The sequence below is a fragment of the Camponotus floridanus genome, unplaced genomic scaffold (assembly GCF_003227725.1).
Source record: "Camponotus floridanus strain SB8 unplaced genomic scaffold, Cflo_v7.5 scaffold19, whole genome shotgun sequence".
Lineage (NCBI taxonomy): Eukaryota > Metazoa > Arthropoda > Insecta > Hymenoptera > Formicidae > Camponotus > Camponotus floridanus.
In genome coordinates, this window is record NW_020229314.1 from 678,000 (window position 1) to 698,173 (window position 20,174).

A 20,174-nucleotide genomic window follows, 5' to 3' on the forward strand; every position below is an offset into this window, starting at 1 on the left:
AATTGGAGAGAAAAGTGTGTATATATATTTATGTGCATATACACATACATATATTGTTACGAACAATATTCGTATATGTGCCCTACTAAAAAAAACATACTCGCCTTATTCGTTGACTGCTCAAAACTCAGCTAACAAGAGATATTTATTAATGAGAGATGTTATTATTGTATTTTTGTAAATATCGAACAATATATATACTATATGTATAATGAAAAGAGATATATGTATATGTATCATGGGCGATTAATCGAGATCTGCCTTTGTCTCAAGTACAAAACTGGATGAGAAAAGGGGCGGGGAGGATCTTTTTTAAGAGCATTTTACGTTGTTGAACATCGGAATAATAGTAATATGTATAAGTTTAAATGTTACGAATGTGATTTTTGCGCGAATATATTTGTGCATATATATATATATATATATATTTGTGATATATCTGATCTGTATCTGTTTCCTATAAATCGAGTCTCGAAAATGTGCAATTCTTTTCGATCGAATAATAGTGAAACGTTTTTACGATATAACTTTGAGAAATTAATAAAAAAAAGTGTTACGTTTCTATTCTATTCAATATTCTAAGAGCAACAGCGAAGTGCGTCTTGCGCGATAAAAGTCAACGAAACTCGAGGAAATACCCCGTTATAAGTTAAATAAATTTTAAAAAGTAAAAAAAAAATAAATGTACACAGTCTTGTCTTCCTGTCTGATATTGTAACATGTCACGTATGTAATTAAGATGCGTAAGTGTACAAGTTATATACAAGCATCGTTGAAAATTAATCTACATAGAAGAGATAGAGAGATGAATAAAGTGAAACTTTAGGAATAGTGATTATAAAAAATAATTTTACCAAAGACCAAGATAGAAAAGTGACGATTTAAGTCACGAACGCGTGCATATGTAAAAGCTTATATTTAGAGTTTATTATACAATGCATAACGTGCATTGAATAAATTGCATTATACACATTCCAAACGAAACTCGTGATGAAGCAGCTGGCCGCAAGTAACAAGCTCGTAACAAAGTGCTTCTTGTCGCCATTATAAGTCATATAACGTCACTTTATTATCTGGACGCTTACTCTCGGATTCCAAAGAATATTCTGCTGCATTTTTTTGTAAATCTTAATGATAAGCGTCTGATGATATTTATGATGTAAGAAATAATATTTATACTTATATTGTTATGTGTATGTACATGCATACATACATATATATGTATATGTACACAATTTTGAAAATTTTTCTGAATTACTGACAAAAAGGAAATTAGGCGCTTTGTGTTTGTTATATGCGGTATGTACGATTCAAGTATAATGCGATAAATTTGGATCTGGATCACTATCGGTATTGTACATCCTGCACGTAATGTGGTTCTAATTTTAAGCAATTTAATTCAATGAAATATTGTTTTACGTGAAAGTAATGTCATAATATATAATAAAAGGATATTAAAAGATCCTATTAATATATAATTTTTGTAAATATGCTGTAAAATGTTTATGGCTTCTGTGTAAAGTATAAAATTCTTCTTTTTGGAGAAGTTAAAAGAGAGTTATGGTGTTGTACAGAAACTGTGTGATGTATCGCTTCGATTTGTCATATTGTGGAACGTTACGTGAAATATTTCGAAATATTACGATTATAGTCAATTATAAGTTTTTATGTTATATGTAGAATATAACCAGATAACAGCTCATATGTCAAAACGTATCCACGTATGAACATCGTGATTTATATAATGATAATATTTAAATATATATGATATAAATATAATACGATTTAAATATATATGACTCGCCGATTTTGAGGGGAAAGTATATGTTATACGAGAGATATCAAATAAAATATATTATGTAAATTGAATGTATATTTATCGAACATATACATGTCTTGCGGACAACGAGACAGAGTCAGGCGTATATTGACGTACATGTTATTATTGTCAAAAAATGTAATTTCTTTATTACAATATAATATATACAAGATACTATAACTGGTTTCGCTATAATTGATGTACAAAAACGCCGGCGAGGTCTTGAAAACAAGCGGATTTCCATTGCTTTCTGGCCTGGCATAAATTAATAATGTTACGTCAGAGCATTAATAATATTATAACAAAGCGTAATGATTACTTTGTTTATACACATACGTATATTAACAAAATAATTATTACAATTTGTTATACATTAATATCATATATTAATATTATATATAAGAGATGTCCCATATAGATAGAGTACAGATTAATATTACTTTGTCAAAAGAAATAAGTATTTTTCTCTTCGTTTGGTAAGATTTTCAAAAATTTATCATTGAAATCATCATCATTCTCTAAATCTCGTATTTAATTTATCTAGTAATAATATGTATATGTATTTATAATTTAATATATAGTGCATTTGCTATTTTTTATAATTTCTTGTGTAAAAATTTTGTCAAGTCTATTTATATTATTAGAATGAAATATATCAAGAGATTATTTTTAATTATTTTAACATTTTCTTATATATAAGAGATAACTTATATAAGAGAAAACTCTTTTATATGGCAAAGTGTGTTTTTAGGTTCTGATATAAATAAAATAGAATAAAATATTAAACTTATATAATAACTTAATTATAATAAAATCATATCCAAATTTTTGACGTGAAGGATAAAAAAATAGTAAATGTACTGAACTGCGCTCGAAAACAATGCATTTCCAAAAATTTTGTCAAAGAAATATTTATTTTTTGACAAAATAATACCGATTTATACCTTATCTATATGAGAGATATCTTGTATACACATAGACATATATATTAACAATCATTATGAAACCATCTGGATAATAATCTTGATAATTTTGTCGCATTTAACAATCAATTAAATGCATAAATATAAAAATGTGATGTAGTCCAATAGTTCATATCGATAATAAAGAAACGATTATCATTGTGAAAATAGTGTTGTTACGAACTCATTGATCTATATAATTTAGCCAGTCAATAAAGTAATCGAAAATGGTTGTTTATAAGATAGCAGATTTTTATATTCCAGAAAAATGTGATTCCGGATAAATATTGTAATTCATTTGTTTGTACCATTGTGTACACTTTGTCGATATTCACATATATTATTCACATAATGGCATGCACTATTTCCAAAGGAAAGAAAAAATAAATATAAAATACTTTGTATATGACACATTATGAAAAATTGTGGTAATGTGCGATATACTTTCGATGTACACATGTGTATCAGGTGTTTCCATTATACAAATAAGTAATAATTCTTCTTGGAAAAATACGAAAAGGAAACAATTGTATTATTTCTTTGTCAGCAATATTCCAATGATAAAAAAGGTAAATGCTTCTGTAAGAGAGCATCTTACGAGTGATGGAATCTTCTTTTATTAATTGTAAATTTGTTCCTCTGACTACTTTTACTCTCATATAATGTACGAACCGTACACGTGACTATTAAAAGCGCAGTGGAATGCTTGAGAATATAGTGCATAATGCAAAAACTTACGAGTTTAAATTACAAATTACAACGTGTCGCTGTTTCCGATAAAGGCAAGATGAAGCATGCGAGACAGAAATCAAATAATTGTTAAGAAATTCTATTTCACGTGCAAGATATAATGTCCTAGTCAAATTAGAAGACGAGCGAGAATAAAAGAATTTTCGATTAAAACATTTTTGATATGTGATATTGTAGTAATGTAATAATGTAATAGAATATTGGTAGCAATTCATGTAAACGTATGTGAGTGTGAGATCCTCTTCTTACATCGTCTTAACAAGACATATTTAATACTCTAAATATGCCATCTGAGTTCTTGTGGAAAGGATTTTTGCAATAGTTTACAATTATGTTCTACGTTTAACTAGTTGCTTACTCTTTCTGATGCATTAATTTCGTCAATTTTGCACGCTTACTGCATTTCGATATTAAGACCAAACGTAAAGAGAAGACTTGAGCAGCAAGCTAGAAAAATAGGAGTATAAGAAATAAATAAACTAGAAAAATCGGGGCAAAGTTGTTGAGTCTTCGCGACTTTTGAATTTTTTCGCTTAGCGAGCTCTTATCACTGGGCTCTATTTATGATTTATAAAAATTATTTTTTTATAATTGTTTATCTGTCGTTTTTAAATATTTTTTAAATATTTTAACTTTAATTGCTTTCACAAGTTCTAGAAAAAACTTTGTGGTAGATAATAGTTTTCGATCTGATATCCATTGAAAATGTTAGCAGTAGTCAATCGCACTCAAGCATTTTTTTACGTTTGGTTTTATTTTTTAAGATTTTTTTTCTATTTTTACATTAAGAGTGTAATATACAAATGTTTCTTCGTACGTTCTCGCGTGTAAATCTCGTTGATCAAAACTGCCGTTTCGATTCATATGTAAATGTAGTACCGTATAAATTTGATTCATAAATTGTATCGCGGTTTCAATTATTTCGCGAGAAAACTCGGTTGTAAGGAAGACGTTGATCGATTTTTTGTTGCGTGTATAGGTACATTTTCGGCATCGTCCATACCTTTGAAAAAATCAACGAATCGTATAATATGAACATTTGAAACAAATATATATGTATATGTAGATGAGTGATTATAGTTCATTCTCTTCTACTCCGCTATGTAAGATTAATTACTATAAGATTTTATTGTACAATATGTATATACTTATATGTATAAATATGACACCGATATAATAAACTATACTTCGAAATCCTTACAATGTATAATGCAAGTAGATTTGCTCATTTTAGCTATACTTTTTACTATACTTTTTACTTATGTAAATTTTTAATTTTTCCAAAATTAAAAATAAAAAAAGCTCATAAAGCTAAAAAGAACAAACCTAATATTGTATAAATATGGACTTCGGAGATATAGTTTAAAAAGTAAAAAAAAAGAGAGAATGAATTATATGCTATAATATTCGGTTTTCCACAAATCAGTCAGCTTGGAACGTGTCATTTCTCTTTTTTTTTGTTTATACAAAGCAACTTAACTTTACGATTCTTAAGTTGCTCGTTTCACGTACATTGTTAAATTTTTACTTGCTACGTTTCTTATCACAATAATCTGCTATGTCTTATTGTACAACCCTTTCCATTCCAGCTTTTATGTCCCACACGTATGCCATGAAAGACATTATGTTATGTATAAATATTTCGGAAATTGTTTTTTAACGTGTGATTGAAATATAATAGTGATTTTCGAAAGCTACTCGGAAACCAATTTCTGATAAACTTGCAAGATAAAACAAGAAACAGAAAAAATATTTTATTTATTATACACGAAAATTATTTTTACATATATACTATACTAATTTTATATATAGGAGTTAGTTGAAATTCTAATTTCGCGACACCGTACTTTAATGAGGGCATACAAAAAGTTGTGCCGTACTACGACAAGTAGTTCAATTCGAATGGCGATTATGTCGAAAAGTAATGTTTTATATAGTATACGTAACTTTTATGTATAATAAAACATTTCTTCTGTTTTTTGTTTTATTTTGTATGTCTGTTATAAAGGTTGATTTCTGAATAGCTCTCGTTAAAGTAATGATAACGTGTATCGAGAAATTTACATCTTACGAAACGTTGAATGACGAGAGCAATCTTGTTTGTAATCGCGAATATAATGAACACGAGCAAGATCGATATTCTTCTTCACATGCACACGTTTGTTTGAAATCAATTAGAATAAATAAGAATAATCACATAAAAAATTATCTACACTTGTATCGCCGAATCTTCAACAGTTTGAAATTGACGATCGATTTTAGAATGAGCAAAAAGGAATTCTTTAAACAGTCACTTATAAATATTAATCTGAATATGATGTGTTTATAATTTATATTTAATATCCAAGACTTTATTTCAAGCATCTAGTAACTGAGAGCAATAAAAGCCGAGGAAATATCACCTCAATTTTTTTTTTACTAAATATTTATTAAAATTTGTGCGCTATTAATATGTATCATTTCTTAAATTCCATATACCAACATTTTTCAAAACATTTGGAAACTAATATAAGTAAAAAAACAATTTCTGAAAAATTTGCAATTTTAAAATATGCATACATTAATCTGAGGCGATATCTCGAATCGCGCTTTAAAAATATAATTCGCTATATTTGCAGATTGTCGAAAAATCGTATTCTGTGTCAGTCAGAAAAAATACGCTATTTCAACAGATTTTACGGTTCGAGTATCTTTTTTTTTCACCGTCGTATAGTCATCTCTGAAAAAATCTTTTTACAATAATTTATAATTATTTATTGAGTTAGACCAACTATGTAAAATATGATTCGCTAAAACTGTCTGCTACGTAGGCCCAGCGAACAGTGTTGCTATTCCCGTATCAGCGACGTTCTTTGATATTTCATCCACGCGCACTTGTTGAGGTTTGCCGAATACTTCAATTCGCGGTAAATTGTCTATTTTAACTTCCTTGCGAAACAATTGACCTACGCTTCTGCCAATAAGCTGTAAAACATGTATCAAAACCCGATAATTATTTTAAATGTATGATAATAAAAGAATCGTGATGAATCATGCATTTGATTCGATAAATTTTTGTTTTTAATGATATTTTGAACACAGTCAAGTTTAAGCATTAGTTATACATATCTTAGATATTGCAATTGTATACCTGATTTGTAATTTTCTTGAAAAGATCTTTTTTTCCCTTTTCAACCTTGTTGCCCTTTGTGCTGACTATTGCCATTTTCTCATCGAATCGTTGCAAGTCGGCGGGATTGACTCCTGGGATTTGCTGCATCACTTCGATGATGTTCGGAAACTTGGGTCTGAGGCACTCGTAGACTTGTGCGCCAAGAGTAATAAGGGAACCTTGATTAGCTTCATGTTGACCATGCAATTGTAAACCTTGAAGAACAGCGACCATAATGTGTCCTGCCATGGAAGGAGTAAGACTACCATCGGCTGCTAGTGATCGTACTACAGGTCCGGTCAACATCGTCGCCTTAAGACTCGCATTTGAATCGTTCCACGCAAGCGCCCTATAAATAACAAGATTATTATAGATATTATATTATAGATTTTATTATTATTGATAGAAAACATTCTAGAGAAATAAGAATTAATAAAAAAATTAATTTTATTTATCTCATAACTTTTTAGGGAAATTTGCACGATATTTCTGCATTACAATGGACATAGTATAACCCTATATTATATTACCCTAATACACATAGGACGACGCTGTGACAGGTGGACGGATGACGTAGAATGAATGCTCCTAGCTCGCTAACGACCTCGGCAACGATGCTGTTTCCCCGTGAAAGAGGTGGATCTACAGCCATTCCCCCACTATCCTGATCCATAGTATCTGGAGGCGCAGCGTCGCTAGCAGCTCCACCGACTAAAGCTACTTTTAATACATCCACAAAGTCTCTGGTCAAATTTCTATTGAGCATGTCATCGATGACTTCCTGTGTGTTGGTGTTCTCTTCGTCCAGACTACCAGATTCGTAGAGATGCGCAATATATTGCCACTTTGCGCTTAATCTTTGGCACACTGAAACAAGGCCACATCGTATGAATCGTTTAAACTTGTTTAAAGATAGAAAGCATTAAAAAACTAAATAAAGAGTATGTAATCATACTTACTATGCGTAGATACATGAGCCAATACAGGTACTAATACACTCTCATAAAAAGCTGGCGGACAGGAATATATAAATGGCTTCATAAACACACGTATAATCGGCCGCAATCTATAATCTGGAATTGCCTGAAAGAATAGATATTTTTTAAATGACTGTTTAAAAGAATGCATATAATGAAATTAATGAAAATTAAAAAATTATGGGAAATAGCATTTTATTAGATCACCTCCATGTTTGAGAAAACTGAATTGAGCAATGCTGGTGCAAATCCAGGTAACTGATAGAAATCTCGGCCGATCATATGACAACCGCTGCCCAGCATATGGTAGCATTGATCGTGAATTGTGCTAAGAAATGATTGCATTCGGACCAGGGAAATGCTCGAAGTTTGATCCGTCTCACTAGTATTGTCATTTGTCACATTTATACCCAACAGATTCGCTTTTTCCGATTCCAAAAGTCCATAAGCATTTTTGTAACCCTAGGATAAAAATAGTAATTCTACAGTCTGTGTAAAATGGATGAATGGCTCAGTAGGATGAAACATATTTGAAGTTAAAAATTTTGTACATTTTAATATTATTGATAATATTACCTCTGAAAGAAGAGGGAGAGCGGCAGGAGTGAAAAGAGCATTCATCGTTCGCAGCAGCGCGAATAGCGTTGGTAAGATGGGAATGACGTGAGGTGCAGCGGGATTTCGGTAGACTGGATTACCACTTTCGCTGAGCGCAGCAACAAAGCCACCTCTCGCTGCGCGATCGGGATCCTCTGGAATAGAGCATCGCTTGACCACACTCAAAACGGTACAAATGCACATCATGAGATCACTGCGATTGTATCTAGCCGGATCTTCTAGCATATTTTCCACCGGTGATCTGTCTAATCCTACGAATTGCATAAACTCTTGCGGTCCCTTGAACCATTCCGTGCCCAGCGTGACAAATTTGTTAGATGCGTTGCCGATCACCTCCGCGACAAATCGATTCTGCCTTTCGTAGTCGCAAAAGTGATTGGAGATGAGCAACAATGCTTCATATAACATGACACTCTCCATTCGAGATAATGGACTTGGTTCTTGCGTCAAATTTCGTACCATTGTGCGTATCTGCTCGAATACTGGCAGCAGTAGTAACGGATACTTGAGACTGATCTTCACCATGAGACTAGCCGCGTGTCGTCGCACGTTTTTGGTCGCACGCGAGCGATTGCGTTCGTTCTCACCGGGCGCCTCGAACACCAATGCGGCGAAGATTTTTTCGAGGACGCGCGGCAGAATAGCGACGCCCGGCATGGCCATCGATCCGGTCGACATCGACAGAAATACGAAAAGCGCGCTTATACAAGATAGCAGAGCGGATAGTAGCCAAGAATCTTGTGGCGAGTAACCTAGACAAAGTTCTAATAACTGCAAACCGGTCTGCACACTTGGTCGCTCATTGATCAACAAGATTCTAGAGACAACAGAATCAAGCGCTTGTGCAAGAGCCTCCCATTCGAGATACTCTCGATCATTTTGATCACTCTTATATTGCAAATCCGCCATACCCTTGGTAATTTTTGCAGTTAGCCACTGTTGCACATATGTGAATGTTACTAAGGGCGCTACCATAGTCGCGTGTCTAAATCCTTCTAACAAGTCCATTCTAAAGCGATGCAAAAAAACATTGAATTCTTCTTCAGAGTCGTAATCAACGAGGCAGTATGTAGTCACGCCGTTACTTTGTCTACCATATGGATATGCGATACGAATTAGTTTGGGCGCCGTGTGTTCCACATACTTGGGAACATATGTCAGTAATAACGAATCATTCTTGATGTGTTCATGCTTGAACAACATTACCCAGATTGTATTCGCTAAATGCGTAAGCGTAAGACTCGGATACATCGTAAATGTAAGCGTAGTGTCCAAAAAGAGATGAAAGTGTGTTGGCCGGATGTTGGAGGCGTCATCTTTTCCCCATAAAGTGCAAAGTTGTGTCGCCATGCCCGTCAGTACCTGAAATAACAATCGTGTAAATAATGGTTATTTTTTTAATGAAATTTATGAACATGAAATGTAAATATATATTAATTGGCGTGATTATCGTAAAAATTACTTGTGTGAGCTTCTTTAGAAACAGATAATGATTCTCGTGGAAATTCGTAGGTCCAGCAAGAGGCGGTGGCGCGGTAGCTGCCGTATAAATAAATTTCAAAGCCTCTTCCGAGAATAAAATCATCAATTGCTTTCGATCTTCGGCTTTACCCTTGCGATTTACAATCTGGAGTAGGCATTCGGCGGCAGAACATTGAAATATAGGATCACCCAGCAGGAGGCACAATATTTGCAACAATCTTCCATCCTCAGCCATCACATGATTTATAGAAACCCACTCGACAAATCCAGTTAGTGTAGACAGTACTATCTGTTATAATAACATACGATTACAAATATAATTTATTGAAATATTAATTATCGATAATTGGTACCTTATAAAAACTTACTTGAACGACTTTACTGTGTGCTGCAGCTTCGGATGTCTGTCCTAAGGCACTTTTCTTCTGAAATTCCGAAAAGTGTTGTTCCATTAATCGTAAGAAGAAACTAAAGATTTCTGCCATATTTGTAGTCAATGCTTGGTATATGTCTTTCCTCCTCTGATTGGATTCAAGTGTCTGTAGAAGCGCCACATCCTCCACTAGTCTAAGAAATACCAATAAGACCAATTCAGTCTGACTCACACCTTGTGTACAGGCTTGACTAAGTTCAGATAGCAAGGTGGGCCATTGCTGAGGCCATTCTCGCTTTATCATTTCGACTACCACCCGCGACAGTGCATCTTTTATGTGCGCTTCTTCCTGTAGCAATGGTTCAGTGCCTTCTTGAAGTAATTTCATAGCATTTTCTTTAATGAATATCTTCTCTGACTGCGAGATCTGAGTCCATCGATACTTGACGCAATGTTCCATTAGCTGTAGACCAAAATGACGTACTACCGAGCTTCTGTCCGGGGATCTTTGTGCCAGATATAAGCCACATTGGGCGCACAATGGCGAGGACTCCTTGAATCTTTCGCAAGCATTGTATACTTCCAGACGTTGCTGCTGAGATATATTGGGCGACATTATTACCTCGACCACTCGGGCCAGTTCTGCCGATATCTGGACAACATCGCCCGCTCCAAACTCCATTCCTATCTAATACACTGAATAAGGGAAAAATATTTATTCAACATGTTCATACATATAACAACAATCAACATATAGCAAATAATAAATAATATTTGTTGCATAGCAAATAATATTTGTTGTGAACAAAACAATTTAAAATTATTTTAGTAAAGAATTTTGTCAAATAAGGAGAAAAGAAAATATAAAAAAAAATAATAAAAGAATATAGCGTAAATTATTTATTTTATTTCCATGTATTAATGAATACAACATAAAGTATTATTTAGCATGTAGAAAATATATCGTTTATTCAAAAATCTCTCAGGAATAATTAATAAATAATTAAAGAATATAGTACCAGAGGATTCTAACTGTATTAAAGAGGAATTTTATTATATTATTATATATATTAAAAAGATATATAATAATCCAACCACAAAATATCTCACATCCTACATTTAACAACATCCTATATTTAAATAACTTCTCTAAGTTTATTTGTTTAATTAAAACTACACACACACAAAACAAATTATTTTGCGACTAATTTCAACAAGTACATGCTACTAATATCTCGTGCAATTTTTATAGAGCTGATGCAAGAATGATAGCGCACTTTAATTCCTACATAATACCGGTATAAATAATCGAACACAAATTTCGAAAACAAATTTCGTACATCTACGAAAGGATGAAGAAGAAATTTTCGGACATCATCGCGAGTCTCCAATTTTTTCTTGGAGAAGATATTTATACGAACTCTCGGTTCCTTCGCGAACATGCGGCGACGAAGATGAAGCAGCTTGTTGCGGTGCGCGCATCGAGCATGCTTCGAGGGAGAAAAGCGCACGCTACTCACCTCACGAAATTGTCGTTCGAGAGGGAGCTTGACGGGGCCGGTTAGACGGCGAGAGGCTCTCCGGTGTCGTGCTGCGCGTCAATTCATAATCCTGATCGGATGGAGAGAAAACCTAACGAGTCTATGTCAGTCGCGATGCACGCGGTACAACGATCGTGTGCAACGCTCTCCACCAACAGTCATCGGCAGATGCGACACGCTGCCCAGCCGGACGATCTTACAGACGATCATGTGCTGCCCTCTCGATGACATTGTACTCGGCTCCCTGTATTATCGAAGGAAAAGAATACCTGGAGGAAATAAATGTGCAATGGAAAATTCATTAGGCCTGCGTTCAATGTACGATAGTCTAGTAGCCAATGGAAATGTGGATTCTAATTGATGACGTTTTCGTCCCTAGAAAACAAGTTCTTTTATTGGATATCAAATTTTCGGCTGAGTAGCAGGCACAGACATATAGGGTATTTTCCGATTCATGCGTGCGCATGCAGTGACAGAAAATGTATAATATGCGTGACATGAACTATACATTTTTTGTCACTTCATGCGCATCATGCGTGAATCGGAAAGTTTTGTAGAGCTGATGTAAGAATGATAGCGCACTTTAATTCCTACATAATACCGGTATAAATATTCGAACACAAATTTCGAAAACAAATTTCGTACATCTACGAAAGGATGAAGAAGGAAATTTTCGGACATCATCGCGAGTCCCATAGACGCGGAACCCATAGACGTATAGACGTATCGTTAAGATAATAATGAATGCTTGAAAATTGAATACAAAATTTATCCGAATATGATACAATAAAAATAGAATATGACAAATGACATTTAATAATCTTCTTCAATATTAAATGTTTGAAAAAATGTATCTTAACATTATTATAGAGATTTATTTTCTAAATTTTTAATTTCTAAAATCCTATCTAATATATGCTTTATTATATTGGAGCAAGAAATACAACATTACGTAATATAGATTTAATTTTAAAAAAATTTTTAATTGAATTTATATTTCATAGCTATGTATACATAGCTATATTAAATACGTATTTAATAATAAGAGGCAATCCTAAATTTTGAGGATAATTAGATATTAATAACAGAATATAATTCTTAAAAAAATTCATATGTAATCATATAAATATATAAATATATCTATAGAATTATATATATATATATATATATATATATATATATATAATATTTTATATATTTATTTTCATCTTCTTGTATAATCTCTGCCTCTAAATAGGAAATATAATAAGAATAATTAAAAAATAATTTAAACAATGATTTTTGCATTATTTTTTTTAGAAAAAATGAGATTTGAAGAAATAAGAAAAAATTCTCCATAAATAATTATAAATTTATGGAGCAATTTTTTTTTCATTTTTTCTATAAAATAATGCGAAATTTATTTTTTTAATTATTTTTATTATTTTCCCTATATGTACAGACAGATTATAAAGAAAGAATATATATATGAACATATTTTACATATAATGATATATGAATATATATATGAATTTTTTTCTCGGGTTCTCTTATATCTCTGTCCGTCATCGTATATACAAAGAATGTGAAAATTCTTATTTTTTCACAGGGAACAAGAACAAAACAATTGATAACAAGTTGATACATACGTCTCTAAAAGACTATTCTAAAGAGATTAAGAAACAATTTATTAAGAGAGTCTTCATGTCCTTTAGACATTTTTAAGATGATTTTTAATCTTTTTATGCTGTCTGGAATATCTACATGAAAAAAGATACATTAAAAAAGGTAACTCAACAAAAATCTAGTTTTATTTACGAAATTAAAATATTTCTTTAACAGCATAAAAAATCTATATTTTATATCATTCTCTATTTTGCATTTAAAATAGAATAAAATTTTGGAATAATGTTTCCAAGAAAAAGTTTGTTCTGCTGCAATTAAATTTCTTTATTTATTTTTTGCATAAATTCGCCTAATCTAGGAATGTAGGAGCGAGAGAATAAATCCCCGACGGGCGGGACGATCGAGAGCAATCGCGGGCGGAGAACGCAAGAATTGCGCTAAGCAGTGTACATACACCTGAGCTCGCCTTTTAAAGGTGCTACAGAAGCGTGGTGGAAAAGCGTACGACGCTGCGACGAATGCCTTTCGCTGGCTCAGAGTTGGAGCAGCAATTCCGTGATTCCAGTGATTCCAGCGGCGCGAGCGAGACAAGAGCGGAACCGAGAGAGCGACAACGAGACTCGACGATCGCGCATCTCGATTTTACGGATCGGCTCTGAACGCGATGCGCGACACTGCTGGTCCGCGCGAACGACGCCGAAATCGTCGTCGCGAGTCCCAAGTGTCCTTTCAACAAGTGTACCCGTACAGACAATTTTGAGGAGAAAAGGAGACGAAGAGAAGTATGGACCAGAGGCGAAGTCTGTGAAGACTCCTCTCACGTGTAACCGAGCGATCGATATGTCGCGACGATCCAGACTCGGCCAGCGCGTTTCCACGAGAAGAGGAATTATCCGCGGATAAGGATCGATAATCTATAGGGAAGATAATTTCTCTCTTTCTCCGTCCTAAGCACAGATGAGACACAAGGTATGCGCGACAACCGGTCTATTATCTTAAGAACTGGTACCGATACATCGGACGAAATTTCCAAACGATCTCAAAAATCTGCGCTCATCCGCGCGATGTGATATTTCTCTCAACGCCGTACATACGCAAAGCTTGGCGCGATATTTTTTCATTGACGTTTTTTTTTTCTGGGGATCTGTACGGAGAGAAATATTGCGCGCACAGGTTGCAGCGGATCTGTAGCGCCTGCGCGCTTCATTGTCCGCTATGTGTAAGGAATATGCGAGTTTATTTAAAAGTGACGCGATTAAATCGCGCAAAGCAGGAATTTAATAACCGGTTAGTTGATGAGAATAAATAGACAGTTATTTAGCATTTCAGACTACATATCTATTAAGTATTAACATCTACTACATATTCCTTTTTTTAATAAGGGATGCGCAAATTATAGAGGATTGATTATGAAGGGATTAATTTTGTGAAAAAAGAAAAAAAACAAATAATAAAATATTGAAATTGATTTCTAATTTATAATATCTCAAGAGGGATATTTAATTTCAGAGAAATACATTTCTTACATTTTATTTTAATATATCTATTTTTTTATGGAACTCTAAGTATTTTTGAATAAAATGTGATGTCAAATTTGATGAAATTATTATATTGTAACGCGTTGCAATTATTGATCAATTCATTTTCCGTTTTAAACAATGAGCTTCAATCTTCCTTTTATGATAAAGATCAAAAGAATGATCGCGACTCAATAATATGTATGCACCGTTAAAGATAAAGATGCAATTATAAATGTGACAATTTATTGTGAAACTATTTATATTACCTTGAAAGAGTCGCGAAGGAATAATCGGAGGCGAAGAGTATTGTTGCGCGCATTGTCGATCGAAGATGTTGCACATGTCCTTGTTAAATGACATCACCGTACTAAATAAGGATTTGCCCAACGATGTACGCGCTGCTGGCACTGCCTACGATCGAAAGACAATCCAATGATAATGCAATATTTTGCAATCAATATATGCGGGTAGTATACTTAAAAGAATATATGCCACACCTTTAAATCTGTATTTAATTATGTGTAGAGAGAATTACAATTATACTAGCATTTTCAAATAAAATCTACTAAAAATTAAACATTACTAAGTGAAATTATAAAATCGAAAATATTAAAAATATCTTTTGAAAACAACTCTTATTCCTTTTATACCAACATTATATTTTTGTTATAGGTTGATATAGCATAAATAAGATGTGTATAGTGAAGCAACCTTTTTTTAAAATTATGCAATACATATAATAGAAAAATATATTTTATCATATATTACAAAAATATATTTTATCATATATTACATACTCGCAATAAACATAATATTCTATTTATTTTTTATTGTTTATATATATGTAAACGATATAAAATAAAAAATAAAATACGTATACGAGATATGTTCAATATATTATATATTTAAATGTAATTATATATATTCTCTATAAATAACTGTAATCTATAATTTATTAATAAATACATTTATTTCTGTTTTAGATGAGTTTTAAACGCGAATGTTACTGATGAATTGTATATTTATCTTTAATATTCTTGCACATTAACATAAACTCCAAAATGCATACTTCAAAGTATGCTTATCATATTAGCACAAATCGCGATTATATTACAGATGGTGAAGAGAGCCACAGAGCTCCTTCAGATCGCACCGTATCTGAATATATCGTTGCCAATGAACATACTACTATGGTAATATATGTGATAAAAAATTTCCTTAGATTGTAATATATTACATTACTTTAATATATCATATATTATCTCTATATTTTCAAATTCCTTTCAGGTAAAACCAATAAAAACAAGTCACGCAGACAGATATGATAGAGAAGACAGAAGATCTAGAAGCGCACACAATACTCGCGATTCAGTACTGTCTGAATCTTCGAAACATGGTTTACATCCGCTTAGCAAAAGTGCCTCACATGGCAGTATTTGTGACAATGGTTCAGATATATATGTCACTAGTGCTGCATATAGAGCCACTTCCGACATAAGGTTGCTCTCTTGTTTAAATATATAATATATTAAACATATCTAATAATATATATAATAAAAAATATTAATGTAAAACATATATATATATATATATATATATCTTGTTACAAGCAGTCGAGTATCACGCCATAGTCTAGCACCAAGCTCCAGATTAGATCACAGAGCGCCTAGTCACTACAGCTATGGTTCCGGTAGATCAGGCACCTCGACAGTGAAAACTCGTACATCACGAAAAGGCGGTATAATTATTGAAACTATGTCCACACCTAATCCATTCTGTCCAAACACTAAGGGTGTCTGTTGCCTTATGTTACTTCTTAATCTCGGCTTGATTCTGGTTACTTTGGGCTTTGTTATTGTCATACAATTCTTCCAACCATTGGTTGTTTGGTAAGGGAATTGTAGAATAAATTTATATACTTTTGCACTATTTATATGTAAGATTCTATGTTAAAATTGATAGATATAATCACACTTCAATTAAATAAAAAATCATTTTTAATAAAAAGAACTTTTAATTACAAAACATATTAATTTATATTTCTAATAATTATTAATAAAGTATAAGAGACAATAGAAAATTATATATAGTGCACAAGTTCTGCAATTATATGTGTATAATATCATGTATATATATATGTACATATATGTGTACAAAAGAATTTTTTACAATATAAACATATTTTTTTAGGATCTTAGGAATAGTATTTCTGGTGTTTGGATTTTTGACATTAATTGGAAGTCTCGTATATTGTGTACATGTATTCAAAAATGCCAAACACCCCCATGATATTAATCCAGAAGATCTATATTGGACCCATTACTGGCAAGGTCGCGTTGGTTCTACAGCACCTGAAGTTTATTATAAAGCGGAAGACAAGTATCAAGATGACGGCTATAGTGATCGATATAGCAAATATTCAGGAAAGTATTATGACAGGCAAAGTCAAAGATATTGATTAAAATATAAATAGTCTTAACTATATTAATTGAAATACCAATCATTCTGCCAACTCTTAATTGTATAAAATATTTTCAAAACCAATGATAAATAAAAAGAAAAATAATTCTAGTGCAATAAAATATATTACTTATTTTGTATATAGGTATTATACTAACATCTTTTTTCTTCTTCTGAAAAAGACACGAATTGTAAATTTACTACTTTTGTATTAATAAATAATCTATAAAAAATATTTTTCTTAAAGATAATATCCTTAGTGCTAATATATATCATAATTTAATGTACTAATATATCATAATTTAATGATAATACAAATTAATACAATTAAATGTTGATATATTTACATCTATGATGATGTTTTAAAATAATCGATTATTTATGGTATTAAAAGTATATAGTATTTATAGTAAAAGTATTTATATATTTTATATACATCAATTACATACATACACACACTTACATATAACTATCATAATAACTACTATTTATATAACAATTTTAATACAATGTAACAAAAATGTATTTATTAAAATATCCTAATTTTTAAGATTAAGTAATTATATCATTACTTCATCAAAAAGAGTTGGATTTACAAATACGCCCTTTTTATCAATCAAATAAAAAAGAGATTTGTTTTTTATTTTAAATGCTATACATACTCCACGATCCATTCTATGTGAGGTACATTTTGCCTTAAAAAAAATACAATCAAATAAGAAGCATTTAAAGACATAAAAATTTAAAGACAAAAATATTTTGTATTGTATTATTGAGATTTTTTTATAATTATTATAAATACATCAAAAATATAAATTAGTAAATAGGTATTAAATTAATATAATTTTTAATAATATAATTTATATTCTTACCATCTCTATTGGTAAATTTATTATATTAGATTTCTTTTTCCGCCAGTGATAAGTAGAAAGTGAAAGTGTTTTACCACCTTTATTTAAGATAATATATCTGATGCTACGAGCACACAAAGCATATATAAAAGCAAATGCACAAGGACCTATAAAACAAATACATCAATCTAGAAAAGACAGAGCAAAAATTTATCTGTTGCTTTAATTTTTTATAACAAAATTTTTTACAAAAAGATATATGTAAAATAAATATTCTTAATTTTATTTTTTAATTTTTATGTAAGCATATAAAAATACATTTTCACTAAAAAAACAGTAAAAAGATATCTTACCTGCAAAAATTGAGAAAACAAATATTATAAGCCGAAATGCATGTTGTTTTACAAATTCTTTCAATTTTATATCAGTTGTAAATATATCAAAGAAAGCTGATGTATAAGTACAGAAAGCCAACATACTCCAACCAAGTAATTGTCCAATTGCAATAATTTTTATATTCCGAAAATATCTATCACATTCATTTTTGTATAAAATTACATTATTTCTTACATTTGTATTCACATCTAATTTTTTCATTTGCTGATGCCGAATTAAGTTTTGCGACAATTTGTTAGGTTTAAGAAAACTTGCTGATTGCGCTAATCCATCAGATAGTCTGTGTATTTTTATGACTTATTATTACTTTATAAAATAGTAGAATTTATTAGTAATTTTTCATAATTTTATTTTAAATATGCAAGATATCTTACAATCATTGTTACTTGATATTTACATGTAACTTATGTAAATATGTAAGTTCAATTTAAAACTAAAATCGTTTCTCTTTTTTATAATAATTCTAATTTTTATAATAATTAAATTAATGTATATATATATATATGTATATATATATATATATATATATATATATATATATATATATATATCTCTCTCCGGAAAATCGTTTACAGTACTTCGAGAAGTGATTTGGAACCCAAAAAGAAGGAAAAAAAGCTATATAAACATAGATCCGAAAATAAGTCATTTCCAAATTATAGTCACTTTTATGTTTAAAAAATCATAATTTATAGTCTGCTTGGTATCCCTCTTTTTTAAATTTTGTTTAAATTTTAAATTTTGCTGCAGGTGATTTTCCAGACACCTTATATAAACATATTGATAAAATATTCAGCTTTTTTTATACAGAAATTGTGTTTTCTTCATTTCAATTTTAAAAAAAGTAACAATAGTTCAAGAACATCTTGCATATAACAACTATATTTATATAAATATTAACTTCATCAATGTAAAAACCATAGTTAAAATATATATTATTCTCACATGGTGTTTTTATATTAAAATGTTTTACTGTGCTTTACCTTGTATTTCTGGTTACAAATGTTCTAATAATCAATGCTGAAGATATATTTTTATTATATTTAAAACATTTTTGTATCATTCCACAAGTAGAATGTGCTTCAGTTAATAAATCTTTAAATATGATAGGATGTTTTAAAATTAAACTAAGCATTTTAAAGTTTTCCTTTTTGCGTGGTTATAGAAAGTGCAAAAATTTCAATAGATGGGATAAATGCTTATATTCCCCTTAAGTATTCTTATTTTCTGCAAATGGAAGTACTTTTTTACTTTTCAATAATTTAAAATGTGTTATAAATTTGTGTTATAAATTTATACAATATTTTTAAATTATATATATATAATTTGTAAATATATAAAATTCTGATATATATTTCTACATTTTCTTTATATAATCATGTATGAAATTTAATTATATTCTTACCAAGTTCTTTCTATAAAAGCTGTATCATGTAATCCTGTTGATTTATAAATATTTAATTCAACAACAAAATTATAAACAGATATTTAAAATTATTGAGCAAAACTTGATAATAATAAGACTCAAAATTGAGTAATAGGTTAGAAAATCTGTATCAAAAGATCGGTCTGTTTTTTTTAGTTGAATAGCTGCACTAGTTCAATCAAGTTCAGTTAAAAAGTACAGATCCCATGTATCAGCCAGAGAGAAGACTGAGAGATGTCATGG

At 31.0% G+C, this 20,174-nt stretch overlaps 3 protein-coding genes across 3 annotated transcripts; 1 reads left to right on the forward strand and 2 right to left on the reverse strand.

The window, feature by feature from the left end:
* Positions 1 to 6,277: 6,277 nt before the first annotated feature.
* LOC105256086 (exportin-5) lies at positions 6,278 to 15,308 on the reverse strand. The gene is made up of 10 exons (XM_011265738.3): positions 15,065 to 15,308; positions 11,653 to 11,942; positions 10,128 to 10,828; positions 9,740 to 10,048; positions 8,236 to 9,639; positions 7,867 to 8,121; positions 7,642 to 7,765; positions 7,213 to 7,549; positions 6,662 to 7,031; positions 6,278 to 6,495 (listed from the first exon to the last, which is right to left on the reverse strand). The coding sequence occupies exons 3-10, from the start codon at positions 10,812 to 10,814 to the stop codon at positions 6,334 to 6,336; spliced, it is 3,648 nt and encodes a 1,215-aa protein (XP_011264040.1). The 5' UTR covers positions 10,815 to 10,828; positions 11,653 to 11,942; positions 15,065 to 15,308; the 3' UTR covers positions 6,278 to 6,333.
* LOC105256087 lies at positions 13,299 to 17,365 on the forward strand. The gene is made up of 6 exons (XM_011265739.3): positions 13,299 to 13,440; positions 13,637 to 14,247; positions 15,782 to 15,991; positions 16,086 to 16,297; positions 16,412 to 16,687; positions 16,989 to 17,365. Exons 3-6 carry the CDS (start codon positions 15,860 to 15,862, stop codon positions 17,254 to 17,256), a joined length of 888 nt encoding a protein of 295 aa, XP_011264041.1. The 5' UTR covers positions 13,299 to 13,440; positions 13,637 to 14,247; positions 15,782 to 15,859; the 3' UTR covers positions 17,257 to 17,365.
* A 439-nt stretch (positions 17,366 to 17,804) lies between these two features.
* Positions 17,805 to 20,087, reverse strand: LOC105256085 (transmembrane protein 223-like). Its single transcript, XM_025407825.1, has 5 exons — positions 19,911 to 20,087; positions 19,489 to 19,732; positions 18,463 to 18,785; positions 18,131 to 18,276; positions 17,805 to 17,953 (listed from the first exon to the last, which is right to left on the reverse strand). The coding sequence occupies exons 2-5, from the start codon at positions 19,638 to 19,640 to the stop codon at positions 17,819 to 17,821; spliced, it is 756 nt and encodes a 251-aa protein (XP_025263610.1). The 5' UTR covers positions 19,641 to 19,732; positions 19,911 to 20,087; the 3' UTR covers positions 17,805 to 17,818.
* Between the last annotated feature and the right edge of the window lie 87 nt (positions 20,088 to 20,174).

Bases quoted from the DNA above. Each gene is read 5' to 3' on its own strand.
- LOC105256087 (XM_011265739.3), top strand. From the start codon at position 15,860: ATGCATACTTCAAAGTATGCTTATCATATTAGCACAAATCGCGATTAT. The intron at 15,992-16,085 runs GTAATATATGTG...AATTCCTTTCAG, and splicing joins CCAATGAACATACTACTATG to GTAAAACCAATAAAAACAAG. The intron at 16,688-16,988 runs GTAAGGGAATTG...ATATTTTTTTAG, and splicing joins TTCCAACCATTGGTTGTTTG to GATCTTAGGAATAGTATTTC.
- LOC105256086 (XM_011265738.3), bottom strand. From the start codon at position 10,814: ATGGAGTTTGGAGCGGGCGATGTTGTCCAGATATCGGCAGAACTGGCC. The intron at 7,766-7,866 runs GTGATCTAATAA...CTATTCTTTCAG, and splicing joins CAGTTTTCTCAAACATGGAG to GCAATTCCAGATTATAGATT. The intron at 6,496-6,661 runs GTATACAATTGC...CATGTTTTACAG, and splicing joins TCAAGAAAATTACAAATCAG to CTTATTGGCAGAAGCGTAGG.
- LOC105256085 (XM_025407825.1), bottom strand. From the start codon at position 19,640: ATGCTTAGTTTAATTTTAAAACATCCTATCATATTTAAAGATTTATTA. The intron at 18,277-18,462 runs GTAAGATATCTT...TTTGTTTTATAG, and splicing joins TGTTTTCTCAATTTTTGCAG to GTCCTTGTGCATTTGCTTTT. The intron at 17,954-18,130 runs GTAAGAATATAA...ATTTTTTTTAAG, and splicing joins TAAATTTACCAATAGAGATG to GCAAAATGTACCTCACATAG.